Source organism: Didymella exigua, assembly GCF_010094145.1.
Source record: "Didymella exigua CBS 183.55 unplaced genomic scaffold M421scaffold_7, whole genome shotgun sequence".
In the NCBI taxonomy this organism is placed as follows: domain Eukaryota; kingdom Fungi; phylum Ascomycota; class Dothideomycetes; order Pleosporales; family Didymellaceae; genus Didymella; species Didymella exigua.
The window spans coordinates 555352-581309 of NW_022984781.1; the positions used below are offsets into that span (position 1 = coordinate 555352).

General features: G+C 52.2%; 9 protein-coding genes across 9 annotated transcripts; 2 read left to right on the forward strand and 7 right to left on the reverse strand.

Annotated features, from left to right (window-relative positions):
• Positions 1–1032: 1032 nt before the first annotated feature.
• On the reverse strand, positions 1033–2498 carry M421DRAFT_361027 (uncharacterized protein). Its single transcript, XM_033589672.1, has 4 exons — positions 2278–2498; positions 1871–2229; positions 1396–1818; positions 1033–1334 (listed from the first exon to the last, which is right to left on the reverse strand). The coding sequence occupies exons 1-4, from the start codon at positions 2352–2354 to the stop codon at positions 1114–1116; spliced, it is 1080 nt and encodes a 359-aa protein (XP_033451100.1). The 5' UTR covers positions 2355–2498; the 3' UTR covers positions 1033–1113.
• On the reverse strand, positions 2192–4349 carry M421DRAFT_418327 (uncharacterized protein). The gene is made up of 5 exons (XM_033591744.1): positions 4052–4349; positions 3883–4001; positions 3670–3826; positions 2278–3616; positions 2192–2229 (listed from the first exon to the last, which is right to left on the reverse strand). The coding sequence occupies exons 1-4, from the start codon at positions 4122–4124 to the stop codon at positions 2643–2645; spliced, it is 1323 nt and encodes a 440-aa protein (XP_033451101.1). The 5' UTR covers positions 4125–4349; the 3' UTR covers positions 2192–2229; positions 2278–2642.
• A 66-nt stretch (positions 4350–4415) lies between these two features.
• On the forward strand, positions 4416–8623 carry M421DRAFT_361162 (uncharacterized protein). The gene is made up of 4 exons (XM_033589674.1): positions 4416–4906; positions 4966–6577; positions 6627–6746; positions 6792–8623. The coding sequence occupies exons 1-4, from the start codon at positions 4622–4624 to the stop codon at positions 8507–8509; spliced, it is 3735 nt and encodes a 1244-aa protein (XP_033451102.1). The 5' UTR covers positions 4416–4621; the 3' UTR covers positions 8510–8623.
• A 2334-nt stretch (positions 8624–10957) lies between these two features.
• Positions 10958–11597, forward strand: M421DRAFT_361158 (uncharacterized protein). Its single transcript, XM_033589673.1, has one exon. It carries the CDS (start codon positions 11056–11058, stop codon positions 11533–11535), a length of 480 nt encoding a protein of 159 aa, XP_033451103.1. The 5' UTR covers positions 10958–11055; the 3' UTR covers positions 11536–11597.
• Positions 11598–11659: 62 nt separating this feature from the next.
• On the reverse strand, positions 11660–12802 carry M421DRAFT_3136 (uncharacterized protein; the record flags this gene model as incomplete). Its single annotated transcript, XM_033589227.1, has 1 exon — positions 11660–12802. The coding sequence occupies one exon, from the start codon at positions 12800–12802 to the stop codon at positions 11660–11662; it is 1143 nt and encodes a 380-aa protein (XP_033451104.1).
• Positions 12803–18302: 5500 nt separating this feature from the next.
• M421DRAFT_361215 (uncharacterized protein) lies at positions 18303–18876 on the reverse strand. The gene has a single exon (XM_033589675.1). It carries the CDS (start codon positions 18702–18704, stop codon positions 18414–18416), a length of 291 nt encoding a protein of 96 aa, XP_033451105.1. The 5' UTR covers positions 18705–18876; the 3' UTR covers positions 18303–18413.
• M421DRAFT_3137 (uncharacterized protein) lies at positions 18728–19069 on the reverse strand (the record flags this gene model as incomplete). The annotated part of the gene is made up of 2 exons (XM_033589230.1): positions 18728–19013; positions 19065–19069. The coding sequence occupies 2 exons, from the start codon at positions 19067–19069 to the stop codon at positions 18728–18730; spliced, it is 291 nt and encodes a 96-aa protein (XP_033451106.1).
• M421DRAFT_361232 (uncharacterized protein) lies at positions 18860–20356 on the reverse strand. Its single transcript, XM_033589676.1, has 3 exons — positions 19139–20356; positions 19065–19083; positions 18860–19013 (listed from the first exon to the last, which is right to left on the reverse strand). The coding sequence occupies exons 1-2, from the start codon at positions 20036–20038 to the stop codon at positions 19066–19068; spliced, it is 918 nt and encodes a 305-aa protein (XP_033451107.1). The 5' UTR covers positions 20039–20356; the 3' UTR covers positions 18860–19013; position 19065.
• Positions 20357–23755: 3399 nt separating this feature from the next.
• Positions 23756–25501, reverse strand: M421DRAFT_361259 (uncharacterized protein). Its single transcript, XM_033589677.1, has 2 exons — positions 25356–25501; positions 23756–25295 (listed from the first exon to the last, which is right to left on the reverse strand). The coding sequence occupies exons 1-2, from the start codon at positions 25394–25396 to the stop codon at positions 23795–23797; spliced, it is 1542 nt and encodes a 513-aa protein (XP_033451108.1). The 5' UTR covers positions 25397–25501; the 3' UTR covers positions 23756–23794.
• Between the last annotated feature and the right edge of the window lie 457 nt (positions 25502–25958).

The following is a 25958-nucleotide window of genomic DNA, read 5'->3' on the forward strand; positions in this document are numbered from 1 at the left end:
GCTTGCAGAAGCGAACTTGATGCACCTCGTCACTTTGCCTGGACCTATCAATCTGGTAACATGCCGTCGCCCTGCAACTACACTACCCCACGACAATTGATTGAGCCCTCCTTTCGTGCAGTCATGCGCACGATGCATTTGTTCAAGCAGTCTTTGGGCGTTTTCAACCCATCTTGAAGGCCCGATGCTGCTTCCCGAGCGGCTCTTCCAGGGTTATCTGTGCTGGGATGACTTTGCTCATGATGTAAGGATGCCCAAAAGACTTGAATGCCACGCACGCAAACGAACGATATCAGGGCGCGACTTCACATCTGAAAGTATGGCTGCTTGACGCTTTCTCGTTGCTGCAAGAACGGGGATCTTTGCGATAAACATCGGTCTTTCACCGATGCCGTGCGACCAACACAATCTTTACATAAGTCTAACTCTCGAAGATCACGCTCGATAATGTACTTACGGATGGAAACGGTACGTAGGGCAAATGTATGCTGTCGGGGTCTTTGCACCAATCCCTTTGACGAAGACATCATAATCATCACCCTAACTTCATTCACAAACCATCGTGATCAGAATGAAAGATACCGAAACTGGGTTTGAAAGCCTTTACACACGAAAATGATTCTACCTTCTGACCAGAAGCTTGCTGTACGATACCTGGCGTATCTTAAGTGACTGATCCGTTTCCACCGCTTGAGGCCTGGCATGCACAGCGAACGCAGGGACGTTTCGTAAAGGATGGAGATAGACACACGTACATCGAGCGCCAAAAATAATATTGTGATCAATATGCGCTGCAATAACAGTCTGCCTTACAGCGCATCTTCCGTATCTGTCGTTGTCATCACTAGCTCACGCTTTGAACGGAGAGTAATGTATATTGTGTGTCAAAATAAGGTTATTGTGTCAGCTGATGTCGCTACTTGGCCCAAATCCGGCGCCTTAGGTTGTTGATGTTGGCCCTAGGCAGTCGGACGTGTATGGTTACACAGCCGGATTTCCGTGCCCTGTTAGCGCGCTGAGCGCCCTGTCATGTACTGGCGCCCTACGACTGCCGCTTACTGCCCATGTATGCCGCACGTTTCTTGCCCAGTGTGTTCCTTCAGGCCTGGCTCTTTACCTCTGCAATGGACCGCCAGTCCTTCTCAATGCCTTGGGCATGCCTAGCACAGAGTTTCCGAAGCCTCTTTTCACGCTGTGACTTCCCATGTTTTGTCCATGCAGCATGGGCGATTCCTGATATGACGGCCCAACGTTCATATTGTTTGCCGGAGTTTGACGCGACCCACCCATGACTGGAAGACGGCTTTGTCCTGGCGTGCCGACGGATGCAGATTCTACGGCATCATTAGTGATGTTTCGACCCAGAACCAGAATGACGAAAGAGCAAGGACTTACGACCAGTGTGAGCTCGACCACTCAAACCGCGCCCTTGCAACTGTTGAGCATAATTGGGAGTGGGGCCAGGGCCAGGGCCAAACCCGCCTAGCTGCTGCCCACCGCTACCAGAGCTCCCACTGCACCGCCTGTTGTGGAGACGGCTTCCTACAGGCTGCTGGATTGTACCCCCAGGGTAACTGTATGCGCCAGTGCCAGTCCTTGCGCCCGGTATACTGTCAATGAAGCGGTTGTTGGCTCGAGCGGTCTGGAGTGTCACTTCTGCCTCATCGCCTGCAGCGACAGCGACTTGAGACGCCATGACTTGTCCTTTCAGCGAGTCGTACAACTTCTTCTGGCGTGCTAGTGCTCTAGCCTTTCCCAGGAATGCAGTGCTGAGATCGTTATTCTTCACTTCAAGAGCTTTACACTCTGCCTGCTGTGCTGTTCGAGTGTCAGCCACTAATCTTGCTATCTTCCGCACATCAGCGCTCACCTTGCACCTTATCCTGTAGCACCTTAATCTGGGAGTTGGCATCATGCATGAGCTGGTCCATCTGCTGGTTGAGCACATTGTATTTCTCGGTGAGTCCTTTGGCCAGATGCTCCTGATAGATAATCTCCTGTGACGTCTGGTAGCTGTGGAAAGCCAGACTACGGCTTGCACACTCCATGACGATAGCCGGACTGAGGCCGCTCAGCACACTTGTCTTGTAGTCCTCCGAGGGGTTGAGGCCGGCGACGACCACGTCGTCCGGGTTGTGCAGTTCAGCACCGCATGCTGGACAGCTCCTGTGCGCGTTCTGGGACCTTGACAGGCCGGTCGTGTTGGCGCATTGCGTACAGAAAACATGACTTCCAGTTCTCAGTCAAAGGTGAGCACTTTAGAGGTGAAAGACGTACCTGCAAGTAGTGACGACGGCTCGATCGTGCAGCTGCGTCCGACACTTGAGGTCGTTGCAGCGGAGCACAAACTCCATCTGGGGGAGCCTAACGTGAGAGGAGATATGCTCCACGAACTGCAGGAAAGTGCAACTCACGCTAAAGACGCGTCAACACGGGGGCTGCTTCGGTGAGGCAGGAACGACTGCAATACAGGCGAGACTGGTGTTGACTGTAACAATGCATTCCATATCTTGGTATCGTGGTATATCGCTGCGTAATGCAAAATTGTAAATATGGCGCGGCAGGTGCTGCGAGTCAATCTGCAGCAGTCGCTGACTGAGAAGGCATATACTGGCACACTTTCTCGCAATTTCTGACCAAGCCTATCGATCGTCCTTATCAGGCTTCCGTCTCTGTCTTGTGCTCTTCTTCCCTGTGTTTGCTGTCTCGTCCTCCTCTTCGTCTCGGCCCTTGGTCAGGTTGTGGTCTAGGTTCCACTCCTCATTATCATACCAGTCTTCACCATCACTCATCTCACCGATGTGCGCTTCAGCCTTACACCATTTGAACACGTCCTGCCGCATGCGGTCTGCGTGCATCAACCCTTGGTACAGGTCTGAGGTTGCTCGAGCAATCTCTTCTTGCTTCTGTACGTACGCCATGAGCAGCATGCGCGTCTCTTCGGCTTCGTTCGGTGGTAGACCAAAGTCGCGGTCGGGGAGTGAGTCGGTGGAGAAGAGAAAGAGCGGGTGCACTTGGCCTGCAAGACTTGAGGGCGAGTGTGGCGGCGAGGGAGTCGATACTGCTTGAGCTCGGGCGCGCGTAGTCATACGGTGCGCGGCTTGAGACGTGTCGTCAGAGGCGTCGTCGCCAGCTGGAGACGGTGGACCTTCGCCGTTTTCGCGCGTATGATCCATCTCATGCGCTGTGCCGTTGATCGTTGGCTCTGTGCCGTTGACATTCTCTGTGGTCTCTGCGCCATTGTGTTCGTCCCCCAGGGTGCCGTTAGGCTGTCCAGCATCTTCCATTCCGAGATCTTGAGCATCATCCAATGTTTGAGTCACGTCGTTGCGCGATACTGGTTGCGAGTGTCCGTTCACGGCGCGCTGAATTGTACCGTTGGCCGCTGAGCTGCCGAGTGGCGCATCTGCCATAGCCGCCAGAGCTGCTGGCGCAAAGGTTGAATCGCCTTGTAGCTTGACGAAAAGCTGTTTTGTCCTGGCGATTGTGATCTGCTCCCTTCGCCATAGCTCGCCAGCTTCGTCCGCTAAGCTTGTCAAGTGTTTGGATGTGTATGGAACACTCAGAGATCGATGGTTTGGCAGGTCAGCGGCAGAAGTCAGTGGTCTGAGCAGTCCTGAATATTTCGTCAGCCTTCCATATTACGCTTCCAAGAGCAAGCCTACGTACGTTCCAGCCGTATGTCTGCGTATGGATTCTCCTCCACTGCCTCGAGGTCGTCGTCATCTTCGTATTCGTCTGAAGGTTCGACGATGTCGCCATCTGGGTCGTATCGCGCGGGGTTGCGCTGTAGGATGTACCTGCGATAGCCGGCGTGTTCAATGCGCTGTGGGTATCATGGTCAGTCTGTGCCAAGGCAGCACACAGGCGTGGAGGACGGACCTTCTTGTAGGGACGTGGGTCCGCGAGGAAATCTGGGTCACTGGCACGCGCATATTGCGACTTGCGCTTCAGATCTTGTCTGTAGTCTGCGAATGGCGAGTCTGCTTCTTCAAGATCCGCTGGCAATATTTAGTACACGAAGCCATGACCGGCGCGGGCTAGTACGTACAGTCATTCCCTCGTAGCAGTTTTCTCTTCATAGAAAAGATCGTGTCTATAATCTGCTGCTGCTGGCCTGCCATTGCGACAACGGCCTCCTGGCAAGCTCGAACGAGGAATCGGTGGTTTCGTGGAAGAGGTAGAGGACTGGCGTGTCTGAGCTCGGGGAAAGGGCTGCGCTCTAACAGCCAAGAAGCGCGGCGACGCGGAAATAGTAGCGATCGTGTTCGGTGCTCCAGAAGCTATGCGCAGGTCTGGAAAGTGTGTGTTGAGCGCATGGAGGGCGTGGAGAGCCCTGGATTGCCGGCTAGCGCGTCGGCGTCGGCGATAGATCGATGAATACCGTGGGCGATGTCATCACACCAATCCACAAAGCACGCCCATGTGCACTAGCAAGCTGCAGCAGCAAACGAACAGCCCACAACAACACCTGGAGCGCACCATCGTCAGACCATCCCGCCGAGCTTCCAGCGCAGAGTCCTACCACAGACGAGCACGTTCGATACCGGAGGTCTCGCTGCTGCCCGCATCACAATCCACGACACCACTCTTCATGGACAGGTAGCGCTCGACATTTCCAATGGAGGCATACCCGCCCGCCTACGTGCAGCACAACCTTCCATTCATCGTATTGTCTGGCCTGGGGTCTCAGGCAGAGCCTCAGCCGCCACTATCTATCCACAATGTGCTTCCAGGGAGAACTTCTATCCGGACTAGCTCAGAGATACCTGCAGTGACCGGCGAGCGCGCAGATCAGCTATTGCATGAGTTTTTAAGCGCCGACGGTACCAATGCGCCATGGAATGCCCGTGGTGCAAGTGGACGAGACTTAGCGCATAGCTTCAGGATACGGGCTGTGGGGAGGGTAGGTAGGCGCCTTGTGCAGAGCAGATAGCTGCATCATCTGCTGATGATGGCATATAGGACTTCGTGCTGCCACCAAAGAAGGCTGATGCGCCTACGACTTCAGAAACTACCCCGCCTAGTAGTCCGACCATCGCAGCGACGACCTCGTGGATTCTTCACTCGCCCATATCTCCCTTGTCACCAGCAGCCTCGATCTTTCCAGATGGTGTCATTGCGCCTTCCTGGGTCTCGAAACACCAAGATTACTTGCCCTCTGTCTTCATATCCTTCTTTGACTTCACGACCGACCCTGTCACAAACAGCCTACACGACAACCAGCTGAAGACGGAGATCAACAAGATCAAGGGCCAGATACAAAAGTCAGAGTACCGCACGCGGTACGTCGTTGTACTTTTGAGCAACAAGACAATACTAGAGGCTCCAGATATTGAAGACCGATTGGCTGTCATTCGGCGTGCTACTGGCCTCGATCCCAAGAATTCACTGTTCTTCCTCCCACCGAACACTTCCCAAGTGGAACTGCGAGCGTTCGCAACGTCCGTTCTCACAACCTTGCAACCTGTTTGCGTAGAGTACTATCGAGATCTCACGAAACATGCACGGAGGAAGAAGGGCAGGGGCACGATTCCTCCTCCTACCGCACCACCAACTCGTGGCACATCCCAGACCCTATCTTACCCTGGATGGGGCATCCGCTACGACTTCAAGCTCGGTGTCTTTGCAGAGTTCAGACAGGAGATGGATGCAGCGCAAAGACATTACAGTGCTGCGCTCGATGCTCTGTTCGGCTCCGAAGGCCTTTTCGAGACAACGGCAAGCTGGTCACCTAGGTGGGACGAGATCCGCCTGCTGGCTGATACTATAGCCTTTCGCCATATCCGTTGTCAGCTTTGGAATTACCAGTTGACTTCTGCAGCCCAGACATGGCTGAGGTACAAAGCCAGACTGCAAGATGTGCTCGACCGTCGCAGCAAGGGTACCTCGAACTATGGGTGGCAAGCATGGGAGTCGAGGTGGGCTCATCTCATGGCTGATTTCATTCAGCGAACAGAGCTACCAGTCTTCCGAGCAGATGGTGACGGCGCGGATGAAGAGACGGGCTTGATCTATGCACCCCCTGAGAAACAATTCCTTATGGGCGAAAGATTGCCGCCTTGGGAGCTACTTCACCACCCAGGCTACTGGCACAAGCTGTCCGCAGATTATGCAAAGAGGCGATATGTCTTAGCCTGCGAAATGCCCGAGGAGGACCGCACGCCTCCTGGCATGTCTCCTGCGACGAAAGTATCCAACCGAAACCAGGTGTATGACCACTACCTGGTTCCACAGCCGCATGAAGAGCTGCCTCTTCCAGACAGTGGTGGCGGGGGTTTTCAACATTGGTATGACATCTCCACCAAACTAAATGCCGCCGTGACAGAGTTCAAGGCGCATGGACAGAATCGAAAAGTGGAACAGCTGCGTTTGGAGGTTGCCAGGACTCTGCTACATGTGAAGAAGTTTGATGAAGCGTTCAAGGTTCTGCGACCCTTGTGGGTTTCAATGTCTTGGAGGAAAGAAGGCTGGTGGAGCCTCGCTTCTGAAGTGTTATGGGCTCTCCATGAGTGCGCATTGCGCGTTCGGGATCGAGAGACCTACATCGCTACTGAGTGGGAGCTCCATAGTCAAGGTCAGTACGCTCATTCTTCGAACTCCGCCAGATCACTGACGATGAGAAGCCGTGACTGGCAAGACTCGATACAAGTACGATCTCTTGTCATGTTTGGACGTGTTCCCAGAAGACGTTGCATCGGAGAAGGTCAACGTCAGTCTCAATACCAAAGACTATCTCTCCTGCTGTAAGTAGGCTCCGTCATGCAGCTCATTCCTGGCTTACCTTGTAGTGTCTATTCATCTTGCTCTTCTTGGCAGCGAGGGTAACGTAGGCGAACCACTTAGATCGCAGATAGTCGTCACTTCGACAGCACGGCCTGGATCAACTCCCATCACATTGTCGTCTCTATACGTGCAGTTCAAGGGTGGCTTGAATCAGGTACGCCTGACTCACGATGCCATTGACGATGTTTCGTCCAGCTTCTTTGACTGTGCATTGCAAGAGAGCAGTACGCCGCCGGAGAAGCCAACTTGGACTGGCACATCGGATTTGACATTGCGCCCCGGTCAAACTAAAGTGTACAATTTTCCAATTGTCTTCCGAGAAGCCGGCGACGTTGAGGCGGCAGCCTATGTGTTTGAGATTGATACGGAGGGTTTCAGTCTGATTTTCTCGAATACCGACCTCCAAACGGAACCCCACTCGACATGGTGGATGAAAGCCGAGTCCGGCGTCAAGCCACGGAAGGTGAAACGCTTGTCAGGCATCACCACACACATCTTGCCGAAGCCACCAAAGATGGAGATCACGTTACCAGATGTACGCGAGCAGTACTTTACAGACGAACCTGTTACGCTGGCGATAGAGATCTCGAACCAAGAAGACGAAGAAACCGAGGCTGTGCTCGAAGTCCGTCTGCTGGGTCGCTCGAAAGACACACTCGCTTACACCTGGGTCGATCGGCCTGCATCATCGCCAATGAGAGAGATCCCACCGGCTCTCGATGGCTCCACAGACATCGGTCTTCCTGGCCACATAGTTGGCAGACTTCTACATGGCGCCAAAACAACAGAACAGATACGCTTCGCTGCGCCTGCAGACCCAGTAGACTACGCATTAGAAGTCAAGGTCCTCTATCATCTACTCAGCGACCGCGAAACACCCATATCAAAGATAATGATCGCTGACCTTGTCTTCAACTCTCCATTCGAAGCCAGCTATGATCTCAACGCTCGCGTCCATCCCGACCCGTGGCCTAGTTATTTCGAACTACAGGAAGCTGAGAGTAACAGTAATGCAGACTCGGCAGACGCCTTTGGCATCGCTCAAAAGTGGGGATTGCGCGCCAAAGTAGGCTCTTTCGCGGACGAGCAGCTCATTATCAAAGACCTGGCCATCCAAGTTCATAGCATCCACGGTGGCGCAACGTGCGAGGCAACAAAGGAGTTTTCCCCTGCTAACACAGCTATGAATCCGCAGGAGCTGTACGACTGGTCCTTCAGCCTTGACATTCGCAAGAACAATCTTGAGGAGCGCCGCTCCACCGCGCTCGACACCACGCTCGACATCACGTGGCACCGCACGTCGGCCGCAGATTCAGACCCTATAGTTTCCTCCCTCCCCATCCCTCGGATACAAATACCCTCCAGCGAGCCCCGCGTTCTTGCGTCCGCCCTCTCTTCAACAACAGTCCCAGACCTCTTGCATCTTGACTACACACTCGAGAACCCAACGATGCACTTCCTCACCTTCGAGTTCAACATGGAAGCCAGCGAAGAGTTCGGATTCAGTGGGCCGAAATTGAAAGTAGTACATCTTCTGCCGATGAGCAGGCAGACGGTACGCTACAATGTGTCACCAGTGCAGAGAGGGGTATGGATCAGTCCAGGTCTGAAGGTCGTGGATCGTTACTTCAACAAGACGCTAAAAGTGCAGGCCACAGAGGGACTGAGGTCGGAGAAAGGCAGGGTGGAGGTTTGGGTCCCTGGAGAGGCCAAGGCGGGATAGGGGTGGACTCGATAGAGTGACAATGCAGGGGCCAAATGTTTTCAGCGATGAGTCCGCAGTGATTTCAAGGGTCGGGAGGTATTGAACCAACGAAGAGCGATCGCGTGTCTGTATCCCATTGAAATGCATCGTGGCGGATGTTGTGCGACTTAATGCATGGTCGACATTGGTCTTGCGGACGACGAGAACTAAATTCTGTCCCTTGTTTCCAATGTGCGGGTCGGCGACATGGACGTGGCTTGTCTGTTGGCAGTCCATATGTTCACGATATCACTAAGGGCGCGGGATAGGCCGTATTACATGCAAAGAGGGGCAGAGAGAGCCTACGGCCTTGTAAGTGAGGCTATACAGTTGGGTGGTACGCATATAGCGCTTAGGCATGTTGCTCGCACATTGCATCTGTCTAGATGCCGCTATCGTAGGCCACTGCACGTGAAGACGTCGAATTGCGATGCTAACAGCATGGGCGCATGATCAAGCTGCATGGACTAGAATAGCATGCCAATCATGCGAGATGTTCGACTTGGAATGACTGGTGGTGCCTTAAACTTTGGCCATGGGAGCTGCTAAATCTCCTAGCAAACCTCGAATTTCCTTGACAAAGCCGCGTGTGTCCTAGAGATGCTTTGGATGCGCTTCGTCACATCCTGATTTGGCGAAACCGTCAGTATACGCTCGAACGAATGGTTCGTCGTGGGCTGGTTGACGTGCATGAGGGGTTCCCGTACCGGTATCGGCTGCATTGTAGCCTTGGCCTATAAAATCATTGCTTTCGGACGACTATCGCTACGCTCCACTCAACAAGATGAGATGCATGGAAACAGCTCTCTGATATCATCGTGTAATTGCACTCGATGGGGCAAATGGCTATCGTCGCTCAGGTCCGAAAGCATTGCTAAGCTGATCTGCAGTAGTGTGGCTGAGCTGCATGTTGCCTCCACCGAAGCAGTCTTGATCTCGACATACCGAGTGGCTACTGGAGATTCTGACTCTGAAAGACTCTAGTAGATTCCATTCAATGCCCTGTCGCCAATCGCAATGTGGCATAGCTGACTACTATAATCCTCCAGTTGCTTCTTCAGGTGTAACTCGAAGGACTGGGGCTGAATGTGCACACGCCATTCCTAGCCTGCGATCATGCAATCACTCTTGCATCTGTGCCCGAGCAACAGTTCGCTCGGACCGGCCGTATTCATTTTCTCCCGATGAGTGTGCTGACATTTGACGGACCGACCGGGAAGGTGGGTGTGGAAACGCGTCGCATCGAGCATGACCGTAGGCCGCGCATCCGTCACTATCTGGATCGTCCTGCCGAGAGACTCTGTTGCTTTGTTAGATTCCCGTCGACCAGTCACACGAGGCGTAGGCGCCCAGGCATGTGTCATTGACAGGGTGGATTCTAGACAGGAGAGGGTGGCGCAAATGTCCACGTCGTCTACACCATCATGGCACTCCTAGCTTAAACTCGCTTGGAGTGAGTCAAAAGCACTGCTGTCTTGCTGGCACTTGACAGAAGGAAGGACCGACGACACTAGTGTGAGTCTACCTTCCCCAGTGAACTTCAGAAGCCGTCGATAGAGCAGGATTAGAGAGCGACACAGCTTAGCTTTTACCATAGCGACCAACACCAGTGACGGCGAGAAGACACGTTTTTTCCCCAAGGGACGACCCTGTTGCGGGTAGTCGTCTCGCTTCACTCTTATTGATCGACAAGCCATACGCTAAGCTGCCGACCTGCTGTGTCTCAAGTGCGAACTCTGTGCAAACTCTCAGACCAACGCCTTGCTCTTGCGGCATCACAACCGCGAATCACAAAAGTCGGTCACCCCTCCTCTGTGTTGCTCCCCACGTTCGCGGACCTCTCCGGATTCATCAGTGCTCGCGCTCCTTACATTCCGAGTACGGCCAGGCTCCTTGGGACCGAACACAATCTCGAGCTAGGCCAGGATGCTCACCGACGCGCGTCGAAAGGCTGCGGTGAAGGACGGGGTAAGACAACGCTAGGCAGACAATGACAGCTGAACGCACATGGTGAGGCGTGGGACGGAGGCTAAGGGCATGTCGTCCGTGCAACAAGGGAATCTTGGTTGGCTTTAGATTAGGTAACTAATCTCGTTCCGCTATAATTAGTTAGTCCATCGACCCGAGCCTTGTTCAGACGTCCTTGCTTCGACCTCACTTCAACCTTCTTCAACCCGGCTTCTTCCAATCGACCCAACAGATACAACACAGGCTCAAAGACTGATGATGCGAACACATTGCGCACCCTCTCCTTCTCGCCTCTCGGCTGGCAGTCGCGCCCTGCCACGAGCACCCCACGCCAACTACGCCCCGTGAAGGAACAAAACATACAAAGAAGCAACGCTCCTGGATAAAAGTGTGCCAAACGGCATACGCCACATTATTCGTCATTCTTAAAACACCTCGATACGCCGCTACATGCTGCAGCTCCTGCCAGCACCATTCGAACAAAAGAGACACAGAAAAGAATCAACGAGGACAAGCGCTTGAGCGGTCTGTCATTCTTGATTGATGCCGCTGTACGGATGAGGTCTCGCGGTTCAAGGTCCAGTGCGCCGAGGATTCACCTACACCAATGCAGCATGCCGACTTTTAGGATTTTGGAGCCCTTGAGAGAAGCCCTGCCTGCAAAGAGCATTTTACAGCCACCCATACTCCATGATCTTTACAAAGACCAAGCATTCTGTATTTTCCGTGTGCGATCCTCCACGTCAGTCATTCGTTTATTCCAAGCCGGAGCCTACCCTGGACAGCGCAAAATCTTGATCATCACTATGAAGTCTCGGCACAAAGTCAGAAGCCAGCTTAGGATGGTGCTTCCTGTAGTGTTTCAGTCGAGCGTCCGTGCGTTTGAAGACTCTGTCACAGCCGGGCGAGACACAAAAGATCGCGACAGGCCCCCTGTGCCGGCTCTTTTGATGTCTAGCGTGATTGCCTCGACGGTACTTTCCGCGAAACTCAGCACTGCAATCTGGCTCCCGACAGTGTATGATACTCGGCACTGAGCGGCGAGAACTCGTGGAGGTCGCAATGGAATGCCCGCCGGGGGACGATAGAAAGAGAAGGTTGTTATTACGTGCAGAAAGCCTATGTTCGTTAGCGGGACAGGTCGCAAGGAACTGTTCGCTCTTACAAGGGGTACAGGCTGGCAAGATCAAGGACGATCTGGGCACCGGAGGCCTCCTGCTGGGCTATCATTGGAGCCATGCCATGCAGGTCGGTGTAAACGACCAAGTCTTCGTTGTTTAGCGGCTGTGGGTGTTGCTGGCGTAACGTTGCTGCACTGTCTGCCATATTTCCTTCCGTTTGCACGGGAAAGGAGGAAGCTGACGACGTCTCGTCAACCATCACGTAACTGGACGCAGCATCCTGACTTGTGTCCGTCATCTCTTCCGTCTTCAGCACCTCGATACGGCCAGAAAATCGATCCACGTCTGTGTACAGGCTCGCGTTACCCAACGCCGTCCACGGCGACCATGGCTGGTTTGTGTCAAAGATACCTGGATAGCCATATGACACTGACGGCGCGTTATCCCGGGATGCAGTCTGGATCTCCGCCAGGTCTTGCTCTAAGTCTATCGATGCCTCTGACATCATGTCATTGTCTCGGGCAGGAGCTTCGACGACTTGCTCGTACTGCGGGCCACCAGAGACTTGTGGTCTGGTTTCGGTGTCACCGCAGCTGTAGCCCATCTTCATCTGCTCATTCAGGCCCAGAAGCTTCGTGGACTCACTAGCTTGTGGTATGAAAGGATGCCATCTGAAAAGAGACTTTTGGTCCGACCCGGCATATCCATTTTGTTGACGTCCATATGACCAAGTCGAGCCTCCAACAGGCGTGCTCTGATCCCAGGTACCGTCGTACGTCGCCTCAGTACATCGAGGCTGGAAGGGCCCGAAATTGTTTCCGAGATGGTCGGCTTGCTGATATCCCAAGGCCATTGTTTTACCAGAGGGAGGAGGTTGATCACTGTCGCCGGACTGACAGTCGTTGACAAGGGCCTGGTTGCCGTATTCATGGTTGCCGCAACTGCAAGTCTCTTCGACACCGTCCTCTTGGGCTCGGGCCGTACCTCCCAAATTATTCTCTACAAGACACCATGGATCATCTTTGCGCTCGTACATGTGACGCGAGCCTTCTTGTGCGTACTGTTGGTACGGGCTCCTGAATTGCAGACCTGAAGAATCTAAGCAAGCTTGATTGTTCAGGGACGCCATCTGATTATGCTCGTGCCCATCCGGAGCATGTCCAAGACTATACGAGTTGGCCATGATGTTGTTCCTCGAAGCGTCACCGTTCCAAAGAATCTGGGACGACACCGAGCTTGTCGACGGAGAGGTGTGTGAGGGACACAGGGTCGGACGGCCGTGCTTGGTGTCAGCAGCAATGCCGGGGACACTGGTGAAGTTGGTGGTGCTCACACGAGGCCAAACAAGGATGTGAAGGAAGCAGACTGGTCTCCCGCGCCGCTGTTGCTCGTTTGGGTGATGGTATGGGTGGAGCTGACGCGGTGTGTAGCTTGCTCTGGGTTACCTTGAGCCGTCGCGAAGCAAGCCAATCAGACCACACCTCAGCAGCGTTCTACTTTGGAGTAGAGACTGAAGTGTAGGGGTGCAGACACTGAGGTTGGTACCGAGCGAGTGAGCTTGAACAGACGATATCGTCGGACAGCAACGGCCGCGTTGGTCCTGCGTCTGAAGACGCTGTCTGGGAAAACTTGAGCTGCTGATCACCCACGACCGGAAGTAGTGAGGGAGACACCTACAGTCCTGGACGCTGTTGTGCGTCTGTGCTGACTCGAATTGGGAGCGCGGTGACCTCCGCCTCACTTTTGATGATCGTGAGTCTAACGTCTAAGATCTACCGAAGGTGGAGGGAATTGAAAGGAGAGAAAGAAGTGAGATGGCAAGCAACAACAGCGTGTAGGTGGCGAAGTCTATGGAGCCTGTTATTTCCAAGTCGAGGGGAGGGGATGTAAGAATGGAGAGATTCAGAGGGGCAGCAGCCGTGGCGTTTTGGTCGCGGTTCGGAGGACCACGCACGCTAACCCATCATCAACTTGAGCTGTGGCTATACAACAACACGACAAACCGGTCTGCCTCACTTGCTTGATTAACAAAACATTGTCCAACGTGTCACGTCCAAGCTTGGTACGCCTGGACATCGCAAGTATGATATCATGCATCTGCATACCTCCAGGTTGGACACATAGCATTTGCTCGACGAGCCACCGGAGTACTCGGTCACGCAAACCCACACTAACCCATTATGCCAGTACGGTTGGCAGATGTCTTCTGTACTAGAAGCATATCCTATGCGCCTACAGTCCACCGAACAGGATTGAATATCGGCGGAGGTATCGACGACGACGTAGAGGCATAACCTCTTGTGGCTGTGCCCGGCAGGCATCCATTCGACAATGTCAGCGAGGCTCAAGCACCACCAAGCCGGCATTCGAGTGTGTCTTGATCCATCGACGACACATGGCATGTTGCGCTATGAGGGCTCGGGTAAGGCGAGGCGGAATCGCAAAGCTCAGGGGGAGGTAAGGAAGGAGTGCAAAGCAGAAATTGATTGAAAGCAGACGGGCACTCCAACAATTTGAACTCTGGTCTGGATCAACAAAGGTCCTGTGGGGTCCAGAGGCCATTGTATAATGGGTATCACACACTACTGAGGTCCAGCGGTCATCTGCAAGGGATAATTGGGAATCCTGCAGTTTGGGCGCCACGCGCACCCGTTGCTCGGCTTTGGCCCACAGCCAGAGTGTGTAGCGACAAGCCACCTATGGACTCTTTGGACTAGGTTCATGCGCCATGATCAAATTGAAACGAGTCTTAATCCCAAGCTATGCGGTATATTGCGGTAGTCAAATCTACGATGTGGTCATCGCTGTCTCGATGCGATCATCGGCTCCGTAGTTGGACGAAAAGCGCTCTCAGATTGAACAAAATCCGTTCCTTTCGTCAAGGCCTGTTATTCAAAGTACAGGGAATTACGGAATTTGCTGCGACCGTCCGTGTTCGCATGAATGTGGTTGCATCCTCCTTCGACAATAGCGAATCACGGTGGTGGGCGAACGCCATGAATCGCCGCGATGCATCTGTGGAGAACCCAGCAACATGCGCAATAACGCCATCTATATCGCAACTCCAAGCTCAGCTGAGTGCTGGAGCTGAAACTGAAGCACAGAATTGCGCGACTGAGGCGGGAAGCGCCATGTTGAATGAACCCCACGGTGTTGATGTTTGTCTCAATCTGGGGTGAATGGAGGGGCAGAGGTTTTTATCAACACCGACTCAACTCCAACATCGGCTCAATGGTACCGGAACGCGATCAGTCTAACATGCCGCGTATTGCACGGAGCTGCAATCGCTGATCTAGCAGAACGCCTCAATACACAAAATGTGCATGCATAAATCCTGGCGGATCGACCAGCCTGCTCACCCGCTCTGGCCCCCCACAGACAAGAAAGGAGCGAGTCAGTTAGATGCAGCGAAATCTGCTACCCCACGAAACTTCTCTACAAGGGCATAGTCTCCTTGGCTTTTGCAGCTGGGTTTGAGCGTATTGTACAGGGAACAATTGTACTGTACTTTTGGCTGTATTGAGTGAATATCAGTAGTGATCTCCTTCACTAGCGTGAACTAGCCATCGTAACGTGGCCCGGTCCGGAGATTCGATGATGTCCACTGAACCAAGGTGTGGAATCTTCCGGTGCTATGGCGCACTTCACAAGGATTTACCTTCTAAGGTAGCTCGAGCTGGTCGAAGCTTGCCTGAGCGACATGGCGTTGACGTTTGCAATTGTTTCGCTACGACTTGCGTTCAGGAAGCACTTTCCGACGCATAATCAGCAGTCATTCCACCTGTTGCTTCACGCACCAAAGCCGTCTCCGTCACAGATCATTCATCAACTGCTAGCAGCTGCCCATAGACACGCCAATCCTTCGTACCGGCGTAGACCCGTGGTAGAATTCATCAAGAGATAAGATCATACGAGCCGACGGAGCCGTGCCCCTTGCGTCATTTCATCTCGGCCCGCACTTCTCCAAGCAACCAGATCCAGCCACGAACTTCGACTTGAGGATGCGCGCGGACATGAAGTGAAAGATTTGTGATTTGGTTTCGCCAGGAACGGCCCGGGGCCGGAGAGTCTTGCTTTACTAGGTAGAAATTAATCGTTTAGGACCAGTGGTGGATTGGACATCGTTAACCTCCAACGTTCCAACACATTCAACGGGATCCTGCAGCTCCTTTTTCCTCGACGATTAAAACAACTAGGAGAGGTATCAAACCGGAACTCTTAACGTGGACACATCTTTTCCGTGGTTAGACTCAAGATGGTTGTCACATACCGCTGTAGCCTGTAGGGTCACAAAACCTACAGCTTCTACCACCCTAGGATTTGCAACCATTTCTTTAGGTCATCGCATCGTCCCGAAGCTTCTTGGAAATTTTTGGGACCAAGCCATGAAACAACCATCGCCACAAGGATCACGCGTTTTCCATCACGCATAGAACGCGGAATAAGACACCACAAAGGGCGATTGCCTATAGCAAGCCGGTGATGCAAGGCAGCCGGTCTCTACGTCGAAATTCAGACTACATTTGGAGTAACTGTTATAAATCTCTGCATCAGAAGAGCCTGGGTGTGCGAGAAGTTTACATGGTGCGAAGGTGGCTTGAAAGAAAAGTGTTGACGGCCTGGTGAATAAGACCAGAATCTGCACTACAAGATATGGAGAGAACTATGTCGGACGTAGAAAGAGCCTCTAAAGCACTGGAGTGTCATATTCGAGGAAATATGGGGATTTCCAGGTTAAGCTGACGATGGGTACAGTCGACCTTACAGACAGTATGCGGCCACTTCAAGACCTTGGGTAGCACCGCAGTTGAACATCGTCCCTGACTGCATACTCACTAAGCTATCAGTACCTAACGTACGTGTCAGAACTCAGAAATCTTTGACATTCTGATATTAAGTGGAATCAAAGGTCACAAGAGTCATAGTCCTACTGAGAATGACATCAAGCACAGTCTGTCGATTGGTTGTTCTGAATTTTTTCAAACAGCCGACCAGAATTTTGATAGGATCTCGGAAGCGCGCAGTAACGGTAGGTACGCCTCGCCACGTGCATCAGGGCAGACTTTAGCCTAATTCTCTCACAACTGACAACGAGCCTTAGAGAACATGTCGTGAATGCCGGGGTAACGTTGCTTGACTTTGCGCTCGATATGAAAAAACGGTGGCAATAATTTCCTCGGGGTTGCCGATGCTTTACAAAAATGTCTAACAGCTCGCGAGTTCCAATGTGGCTGTGCAGGGAACTTATTCCAGATTATCATAATCGTCTGCAGTAGATGAGAGTGTGTGCGGATCATATCGGATTATGACGAATGACTTTCACAAGCCGAGACATCAATATCCAGGGATTCTGAGGTTCTGACGTTCCGTGGGACAGCAGATCATACTTAGGGCGACGCTGCCTGATGAGGCTAAGCAAAATGATGATCACCTAGATGCCGATGCCTTGATTGGTATATATGTGAGGTTCTTCTACTCTCAACACTGCCCAGTTGGGCTGTGCCACTTGTGTGCGTCAAGACCTACGAGTCTAGTCTCGCTCATACAATTGCCAAGAACTTCGAGAGCAGGAGAGAGCAGGCTGAGAAAAGCACGCAAGCTTGCAGTTGTGACACGCTCTTCCTGTGGGCCCCAGTCGTTAGCTCTGTAGTAGCTGGCATGTGGCTGACCTTTTAGAAGGCCGAGAAGGCAAATGTTAAATGGTCAGAAGGCTGAAAGCGTGTATGTAGGACCAGTGAGGATCAAGGCTCGAACATATTAACAGCAGGCGCCAGCGCCACGCTGACGTGGAGGATTTCCTGTGCCGACTTATACAAGGCGACCCTTCAACCTCGAATCTTTTTCTCTCCCGGGACTGTCCACACTTCTCGACCTGGATTCGCACGACCCGTACTAGCCCCTGATGACATAGATTATCAGCAAGCTTGCAAACAGCGATAGGCGTACGAATGGATCCCCAGGATGAGACACATCTGTGCACGAGTGGACGCCCATCGTTCGCCATTTACAGACTCTACCTACGAATTAATCCGGACTGCCGCAGCTACCATAGTCTCGTATCGTGCATGCGGTCACTATCAGCAATAGCGGTTGTCGCTAGCGATGTTTCAAAGTCTGAGGCACAATGTATCGGAGCGATCAATCACTCATTAGTCTGATGGAACCTATCATGAGGACGGCATGAGGAGTGAACAGCTTCGCTTCGGCCCCTATTTGGTGTTAACTGCTCATCGTTGGCTTGTTGCCGTTGGTTGTAAAAGTCAGACTGCCGATATCAATTGTCAAAGGGAAGCTGGGGTCATCAACATTGTTGTTGGTATTGGTAAAGTAAAGTCTATTTGCTTACACTCAACGATCGAATAGGGGATGTGTCGTTGCTATGGTTATATTTGTCATCGTCGTCTGGCAGGTGATGTGTCTGCGGAGCGGTGCTCGGGCCGCTGGCACTACAGTAGGCAGGCACTGATAAGTTACCAAGACGTTAGAAGGTCTCCGAAGATATTCGTCGCCATATTTTCCGGCTCATCAGTAAATGCTAAGCTCCTACGCGAGCCTCATACTGCACCCCACTGAAATACTCGAGATTCGAAACCGCAACGGCCACGAGACCGTCCGGACCTGGCGAACGATCCGAGAAGCCAGACCTCAGCGCATATAGATGCTTGCTCCTATTACGGCCTTCCCTATCGCGCAAGAACATGGAAACGTGTGAAATACCGAGGCCCTAGCTATGACAGAAGATGTACAAAGGGAAAGAGAATGAATATCGCATGGACGGGGACACGGATATCGAATTAGTTGAAACGCGATTGTGGTATCGAGAAAGAGAGCCAAAACAGGAAAGGGAATGAATATGTCCAGAGTGTGAGAATGTAGAAATGAGCATGTAAAGACAGCAAGAGCAGGAGTATCAGTGGAGAGACAGCAGAATGTGGCTCGACATACGAAGCTCTTGAATATGTTGAAGGTGAGGGACCTAGAGCTCTGCGCAAGCCCGGGACTGCATTGAACAGTTCCGCCACGGGAATTGAACCTGTCCGGCTGCGCACCTTCGTCGCTCGACAGGATTGGAAGCATTTTGACATCTGGAGTGCGGCACAGCCAGACCTTAGGGCCTTCGATGCTTCTTATCGAAGTGCTTCTTGAGTGCGTCCTGCCTCCTGAAGACTTTATCGCAAAATTCCACTGCGCAGCGGTATTCTCTTCGTTTATGCACGAGTCTAATGTGGCGAGCGAAATTACTCCGTCGAAACTTGCCACTGAACAGTACTCGGCAATTACCGACGTCGCATACCAGCGTTGGCCGTACGATGGAAGGAGTAACACTGAACTCGGAAGGCGTTGGCGATGTCGGGATATTCCCATGGTCAGGTGCGAGGAAACTACTCGATAATCTGTGCGGAGCATGTCAGCCTATGCCAGTCCGGCATCATGCTGATACGTACCTCATAATAGGAACAGGCCCTGAGCTGTTACTCAATTCAAACCCATTGAATAAGGGACTGGTGGAGGGACCTACAGGAAATGGATTCCTCACCAGACTACCTTGCTGGATCCCACGACTAGCCTTTTGAGTCGTAGCCTGGTCCATGGCGGAGTGGGAAGAACTCGAAGCCGTGGTGTCGAAGCTAAGCATCGCCGGATCCAAATTCCAAGAAATGTCTGTATTTCCTGTGCCACCCACATCCGACATCCATGAATGGCTGTTCGTATGAGTTCCGGATGACGTTACAACGCCCATTAGAGGCCTCTGCTGGCACCTGTCAAAGGTGTCCCCGGTGTGAGCTACGCCTGGTCTGTTCTGCTCAGGTGACCAAGGGAGGTTTGAGTGCTGCCTTTCCCGTGCGTATGGCACATGTCCCAGCTCGGTGAGCATGTGGATAGGTGTGGGATAGGAGTTCATTCCAGGGTAATTCAGGCTGAGACTACCAGGCAAAGCCATTGTCTGTCGTCGAATGTCCACTTGGAGCCCGTCATAATCTTCGACGTTCAACAGCAGTAATTGGGGATTCATGCAACCTTCCGACGCAAGAGGCAGGCCATGTGAGTCAAAGCCTAGTTCAACACTTCGGGTCTGACTTGCCGGATACGGTTGACCAGTCGTCGTGTATGCATGACCCCCTGTACCGAAGGTCATGGAGGATACCTGGTCTGCGAGACCATTGAATTCAGGCTGAAGGGCTATGCTTGACAATATATGAGTGCTTGAGCTCGTTTGTTGGATGTCCCAAGATAGTGGCAAAGACTGCTCATCAACTTGATCGGTTCCATCCATGCCAGCTAATACCGCTAAGCGATTTTGAACATCTCTCCGCTCGTGTTCGATGCCATAAACAGGGGCACGGTTCCGCAAGTCATTGAACGCCAAGTCGTCTGCGTGGTAGTTTGGCGAACGGTTACGTGCGTTTCGATTCCTCATAGTTGATTCACACCCCAGATCAATAGCAGGTTCGGCTTGTATACTGACTCAAAGCCCCTCTAGGTGTGTGGTCAGGATGGCAATTGTGCGAAAGAATGAGCCAATAAAGAAGTTTTGCGGACAGAAGTTGCAGCGATGGTGTGATACCAAAGAGAGTGGCGCTTTCGGAGTACGATGGATGGAGATGAGTATTACTGTTTCTACGATGGGTAATAGTGTTTGTGCCGCTCTATTTCTGATAGAGACAGGAAGTTCTTCTCAGAGACTTCTTGAGCTGAGGAAGATGAGGCCGAACCTGCACAGAACGAAAGCCAGTGCAGGTGTTCTTATCCGAAGAGACTATACGAGCGCGACGCTGAGCGTTACTCGAAGATGAAGGCGCTGCTGATGCCTGTCGGAGTTTAGCCGTCTGCAGCCACAACGTTCGGGGGGTGGGGGTGAGCTTACACGAGGCTGGATGTCAAGACTGCGTCTGGTCAGGAAAGCGGGCCACAAAAAATTCAAACTATGTAGAGAGTCGATTGTGTTAGATAATTAACAGAGAGGGAGGCGCGTTGGATCATTTTCAAATTCCAAGAGGAGGACTGGCAAGACCCACAGAGTCCTCCATCATGGACCATTCAGATCCCCAGACTTCGGAACCTAAGCTGCCCACAACCCACGTCTTGTATCGGAACATTGTCACACCTGTGAATGACAAGGACACAAGAACTTTCGCGATCCGCGCTGACAGCCATGACTACCGGTAATCCACTGCGTGCGCGCACACGTAGCAGCTGGGCAGCACAACCAGATCCGCCTCTGGGTACTTCTCATTGCAGCCATCACCATTTCTGTTTTTTTCATCAAGAAGCTTCGCCTGATCGGCGACGCTGTGCGCTAGGAAGGGGGGCGCAGTGCCGAAAACTTCGACCGTGTTTGAGGCCGCACACGACGGGCTGTGCTTGTTGGATCGTTTCCGAACATTACGAAGTACCTACGTCGATTTCAGGGCAGGGTCCGAAGCTGCTCGAAGATGTTGCAAATGGAAGGGGCGATTGTCAGAGCTGCAACGGCAAGAGCAGCAGCAGCGCTTCTGGACACTTGACGTGTGGCGCTCATCAATTAGCTCATCAATATACGCATACCATCAGCGAATACACGACTTCCTGGACAAATTTGCCTCCATGTGCGCCTTTATGCCAGTGGATCACGTTGGAGCCTAATCATGCATGGCACCTGCACGTGGACGGCGTTCACGATAGGTACTGGTAGGTACTGTACCGTGTCCGTGCACCCACCGATCGGAGTCAACCAGCGATCGTTCTGAGCCTTTACAGCTATCACCAAATTGAAGCTGTAGAGCCACCTACAATAACGTATTCAACCACTGAGCCGTCCAACCCACCGAGCCGGCCACTTTTCCTTGGCACGACCAACTCAACAACTTCAAACCTTAACATTATCGCTATTAAATAGTGAAACTGCGTATGTTGTGCTTGCATTGGATTTAGAAGATGTTTCAATATCCTTTTTGCATGTTCGCACGTTGTGCCTAGTCCTGCCACAGTTCCTACAGCGTCGGACAGCTGGTTGAGCTTGTCAAGCCTCAGCTCCGGCCACTGAGACAAGCAAACCAAAAGGTAACATGGCTCACACTGATGGTGAGCCTGCGCCGGAACAGTACTGATATCGTAAGACACAGGTCAGAGGTAGCTTTTGCTACATGCCTTGTCATGGGTCAGAGGTGGCTTCGCCATATGCCCAGCCTGACAGAGCTCTTTCTTGACCACAACCACTACACGTCTTCTTTAACCCCTTAGCAGCTACAGACGCCTTAGCAGCCACCTGTGTAGCTGCCTCGCCATACTCAACAGTCCCACTGTGCTGTTGGCGCTTGCGTTTACGCGCTTTTCCCTTAGTCATAACTGCTAATTGCTCTTTAAGCTCTGTATTTTGAGCTGCTAGAAGCGCGTTTTGGTGTAGCATCAACTCAGCTCCCTTTACAAGCTCGCAAGATTCTCGTACGTGTTTAATGCATCAACGTGCAGATGCGCTGCAACAGTGACCACAGAAACGAAGGAAAGTGACTGTGCGATGCATTTCGAAAGGGCGGAATCAACGCATCTCAATCGACCTCCTGCATCTGTCAAGGTCTTGCAGGGTATCAAAATCGAGATGTAGACGGGCAGACCTGCAGGTCTCCGCAGCAGATGGCTTGATTCTCCAGCAAATGTGTTCCACTCATAGCACTCGCAGGTGATACTGTCGCGTGAACTGCAAGGTAAACTACGAAGTACATACACAACATTCGCTGCGATGCCATGGGTTACTTTGAAGCGAAAGCCTTGCTTCAGCCATAACTCTTGGACGAGTCCGAACCTCGGGGGTTAGTCTCTTTTTGGTGATCTGTTCGGCCTGGACAGTGAACGACATTCTGGTAGACCTTTCACCATCGGTACACTCGTGACAACCCAAAGCGCCTCCGATCGATGGCCAGCATATCAACCGGGCTAGTCTGAACTACTGTAATAGGTGTATAAGCCGATGGAAATGCAGCCGTTCCAAATTCCTTACTCACAGACTCTAATATTTTTGTGCAATTCCGGCTAAGGTGGCTCCCTACCTCATACAACCCGAATCTTGACGCCTCTAAAGGTTCTCTTTATCTACGTATGACTGACGGCTATCTTTGAAGAGCACACAGTCAGCCGGTAATAATTCCCACGACCTATACTCATCTGATCTGCAGACCCTCGAAGAAGTGACTGGTCGACCAGGTTGGGCAACATCGGCTGAAAGTGCTGATAGACCGATATGCAGCAGAGCCGCATGCTAGCCACTTTCTTCACATATTCATGTCAGCCAAGTTGAATAAGAGCAGGGATACTAATACCAGTTCATAATCGGTACGTTCTCTCTCAGCTACATGTGGTCTGTCAGTTGACCAGAAGTCGTTGACCTCGCAACGGGATTAGACGGGGGGCAGCTGGCGCTAGAATCTGTCACATCTCGACAGGCAAGATGCATATGTACAGCAGTCAGGCCCCCTCCGGTCAAACCCAGTACACTCTTACGTGCATCTCAGGTGACAGCTCATATTCGTACATGCAACAGAGCCTCGAAAATGACCAGGAAGACCTTCAAACATGGAGACCGTGACTTCATGTGACCCACTACGCCTCACTTCAGCCCCCGGATTGACCATGCATCTGACGCTCGCCCTTAGGCCCCTGCAATGTGGGGCCACAAGGCTTCATATCAAATCTATCACTGGGCAGAAGTACATATCCGACGCCCTGCTGCACGACGGCGGATTACAACCAGCAGAAACTCTCCCCATTATTGGTAGGCATATCACATCCGCTAACGGCTCGTAACTGCTACCACGTGGGCGCCAACAGCAGCCACAACCCGAGGGGTGATTTTGGAAGTGGGGCTTGTCCGTTACCCCTTGAAGAAGTAGTGACACAAGGCTAGGAGCGTTTGACCGCCAGTTCGTCAGGGCACTAGAAAACAAGAGCATGCAGATATCTATTGGCAGGTCCAAGACAACAGTCCAATTGTCACTGGTGCACTGTTGTGTCCATCATCAGTCAACGTGGTGACAAATTTGGCAACTGCATTTAGTGCTACTCAGACATTCTGGTGTTTTTTTTTCTTTTCAAAAAGAGATGTTTTATATCCATCACAGATCTGAGGCGACATGGCTGGGTATTATAATGCTACTTTACAGTCCACGCGAAACGGAAACAGATGCGAAACATAACTACCTCTTTATGACCTTCGCCGCTTGTTCGGCCTTGAGTCTTCATCTCGATGCTTCTTCCAACTGTGTTTCCTCAACGCATCGGCACGGTTGTACGCCTTCATACAAAACCTGCACGGATGTATCGCTCCGCCCATGAGTGACTCATGGATCTGCCGCATGTGCCTCGTCAAGTTACCTTTCCCATATTTGCCTGTGAAAATCTTGTTGCAGTGCTCGCAGATAGCTGATGAATACTGAGCAGGGCTCGCAGCTAGTGGACTGTAGGCAGGTGGCGGCACTCCTTCGATCGTGTGACAAAAACTGGCGGTTGTGTCGTGCATGTGAATGGCTGGTAGGAATTGCGACTCGTTGTATGCTGGCGATTGCTTCCTGCCTTGGATCTCGCGAGGCGGTGGAACATATTGCGGTGATAAATGCGTGTTTCTTTCTGATGACAGAGCCTGAGTTTGGTGACCTGTATGCAAATCATGGTGGCAGCATTGAGCGTTCGTCGCCCAAGTACATGGTTGGTAGCTCGGTGCGGAATGCGTGTTCGATTCGTGATTGATTGGCTGGTATCGCTGTGGAAAAGCTGTTCGCAGATACTCGGGTCCAGGCTGCGGCCATGCACCGAATGTTGCAGAGGCTGACTGCGGTTGAGCAGACAGAGTTGCAGAATTGGAGGAATTGGTAGAACTGGGAGTCAAAGGCGACTCAAAGCTACGCTGCATCTGGTAATGCTGAGGCTGAGGGTGATACCACGGTAACGTACTTGCTGTATCGCAAGGGGAGACTAGTGGCGGACCAGACTGCAAAATCCAGTGTGGCTGGGTCCTATTGCCGAAGCGACCCAGTGGTGTATTTGGAGATATCGTAGATGCAGAGTGTGGAGATTGATCATATGTCATGGCGGGTACGTTTTGCATCGATCCAGGTACTGCGAGGCGCGGAAGACTTTTGGGGGTCGCGACTTGGAGAGGAGCTTGGTACATAGTAAGATCGCCAGCGAACTCTTGCTTGCCGCAGCCCTGACGAGAGCTGAGCAGACACTCGTTGTAGGGCTCGATCATCGCGCAGAACTGACCTGTCGAAGTGTATGGTTGCGGTTGTTCCAGCTCAAACGTCTCTCCGTCGATAAGTGAGGACTGGGGAAACGAAGCCGGCATCTCTTCTAATGGGGCTGAGCCTGTGATGGGAGTTCCCCCAGCAGGCAATTCTGAGGCGTCTACCCTATATCGATACTCGAATATTTCCTGCGAAGGTGCTGATGGTGCTCGTCTAAAATGTACGAACAGCCGGCTGAGACGCTTTCGTATGCTTTCACGACGTGAAAGAGCAAAATGACAGTCAGTCTCAATCTTCTGCTCACTGGCGTTCGGTACTGCAACTGAAGAAATTATAGAGCCCTTGCTGTTAGATGAGCGAGTGGTTGACCCCGTTTCAGAAATGGGCGAAGCGAGTGTATTCTGTATAGATTCTCGATGTGGTATTGAACAGTCGAGTGTATGGTGCTTGGTCGAAGTGAGTCTGCGCATATTAACCACTGGTCTCGCAAGTGAGTAACAGCTTGAAGGTATACGAACTCACTCAAAGCTCCAGCGGTTATTTGATTGAATCAATAGTCGCATATTGTCACTTGCTAGGAATCGGTTCGAAGATATCCGGTCTGAGTGGAAAGCGCCATGGCAGGACTTTTATGGTCGCAAATCCACGATAGCACAGAACGCGCGTCTCGATGGGGTCCGCTTGGTGTGTCCCCGAGGACTTTTGCGGGACAAAGTGCGTACCTGCAACTTGAAACTGCTGGGCAGCGCCCTTGAGGGCGCTGTGGATAGGTGCATGCGGTGGGTACCGCCCGGGAAGGAGCGATGGTGCTTCCGACTGCATGAGCAATGCCTGCAAGCAAAAGGCAAATCGCCATTCCGTAAGGTAATTGGTCCACAATCGCTCGACTCACTGCGGGACATATCGATGGTTCGTTGTGTCTCTGGTGGAAGGTCTTGTTGCCTTCCCTGACACCTTCAACATCAATTGCTTAGCGTCGCTCACTCCAATATTGCTGATTCATTGGTGGGGATTCTCCATGTTTGTTTCTGCCCCAGGCCAGTTTGATCACTGGTCCTATTAGCAAATGCGAAGGGCTGTGAGTAGAAAGGTAAGGCGCACCTCAGGCTTCAGCTGGGTAAGCAT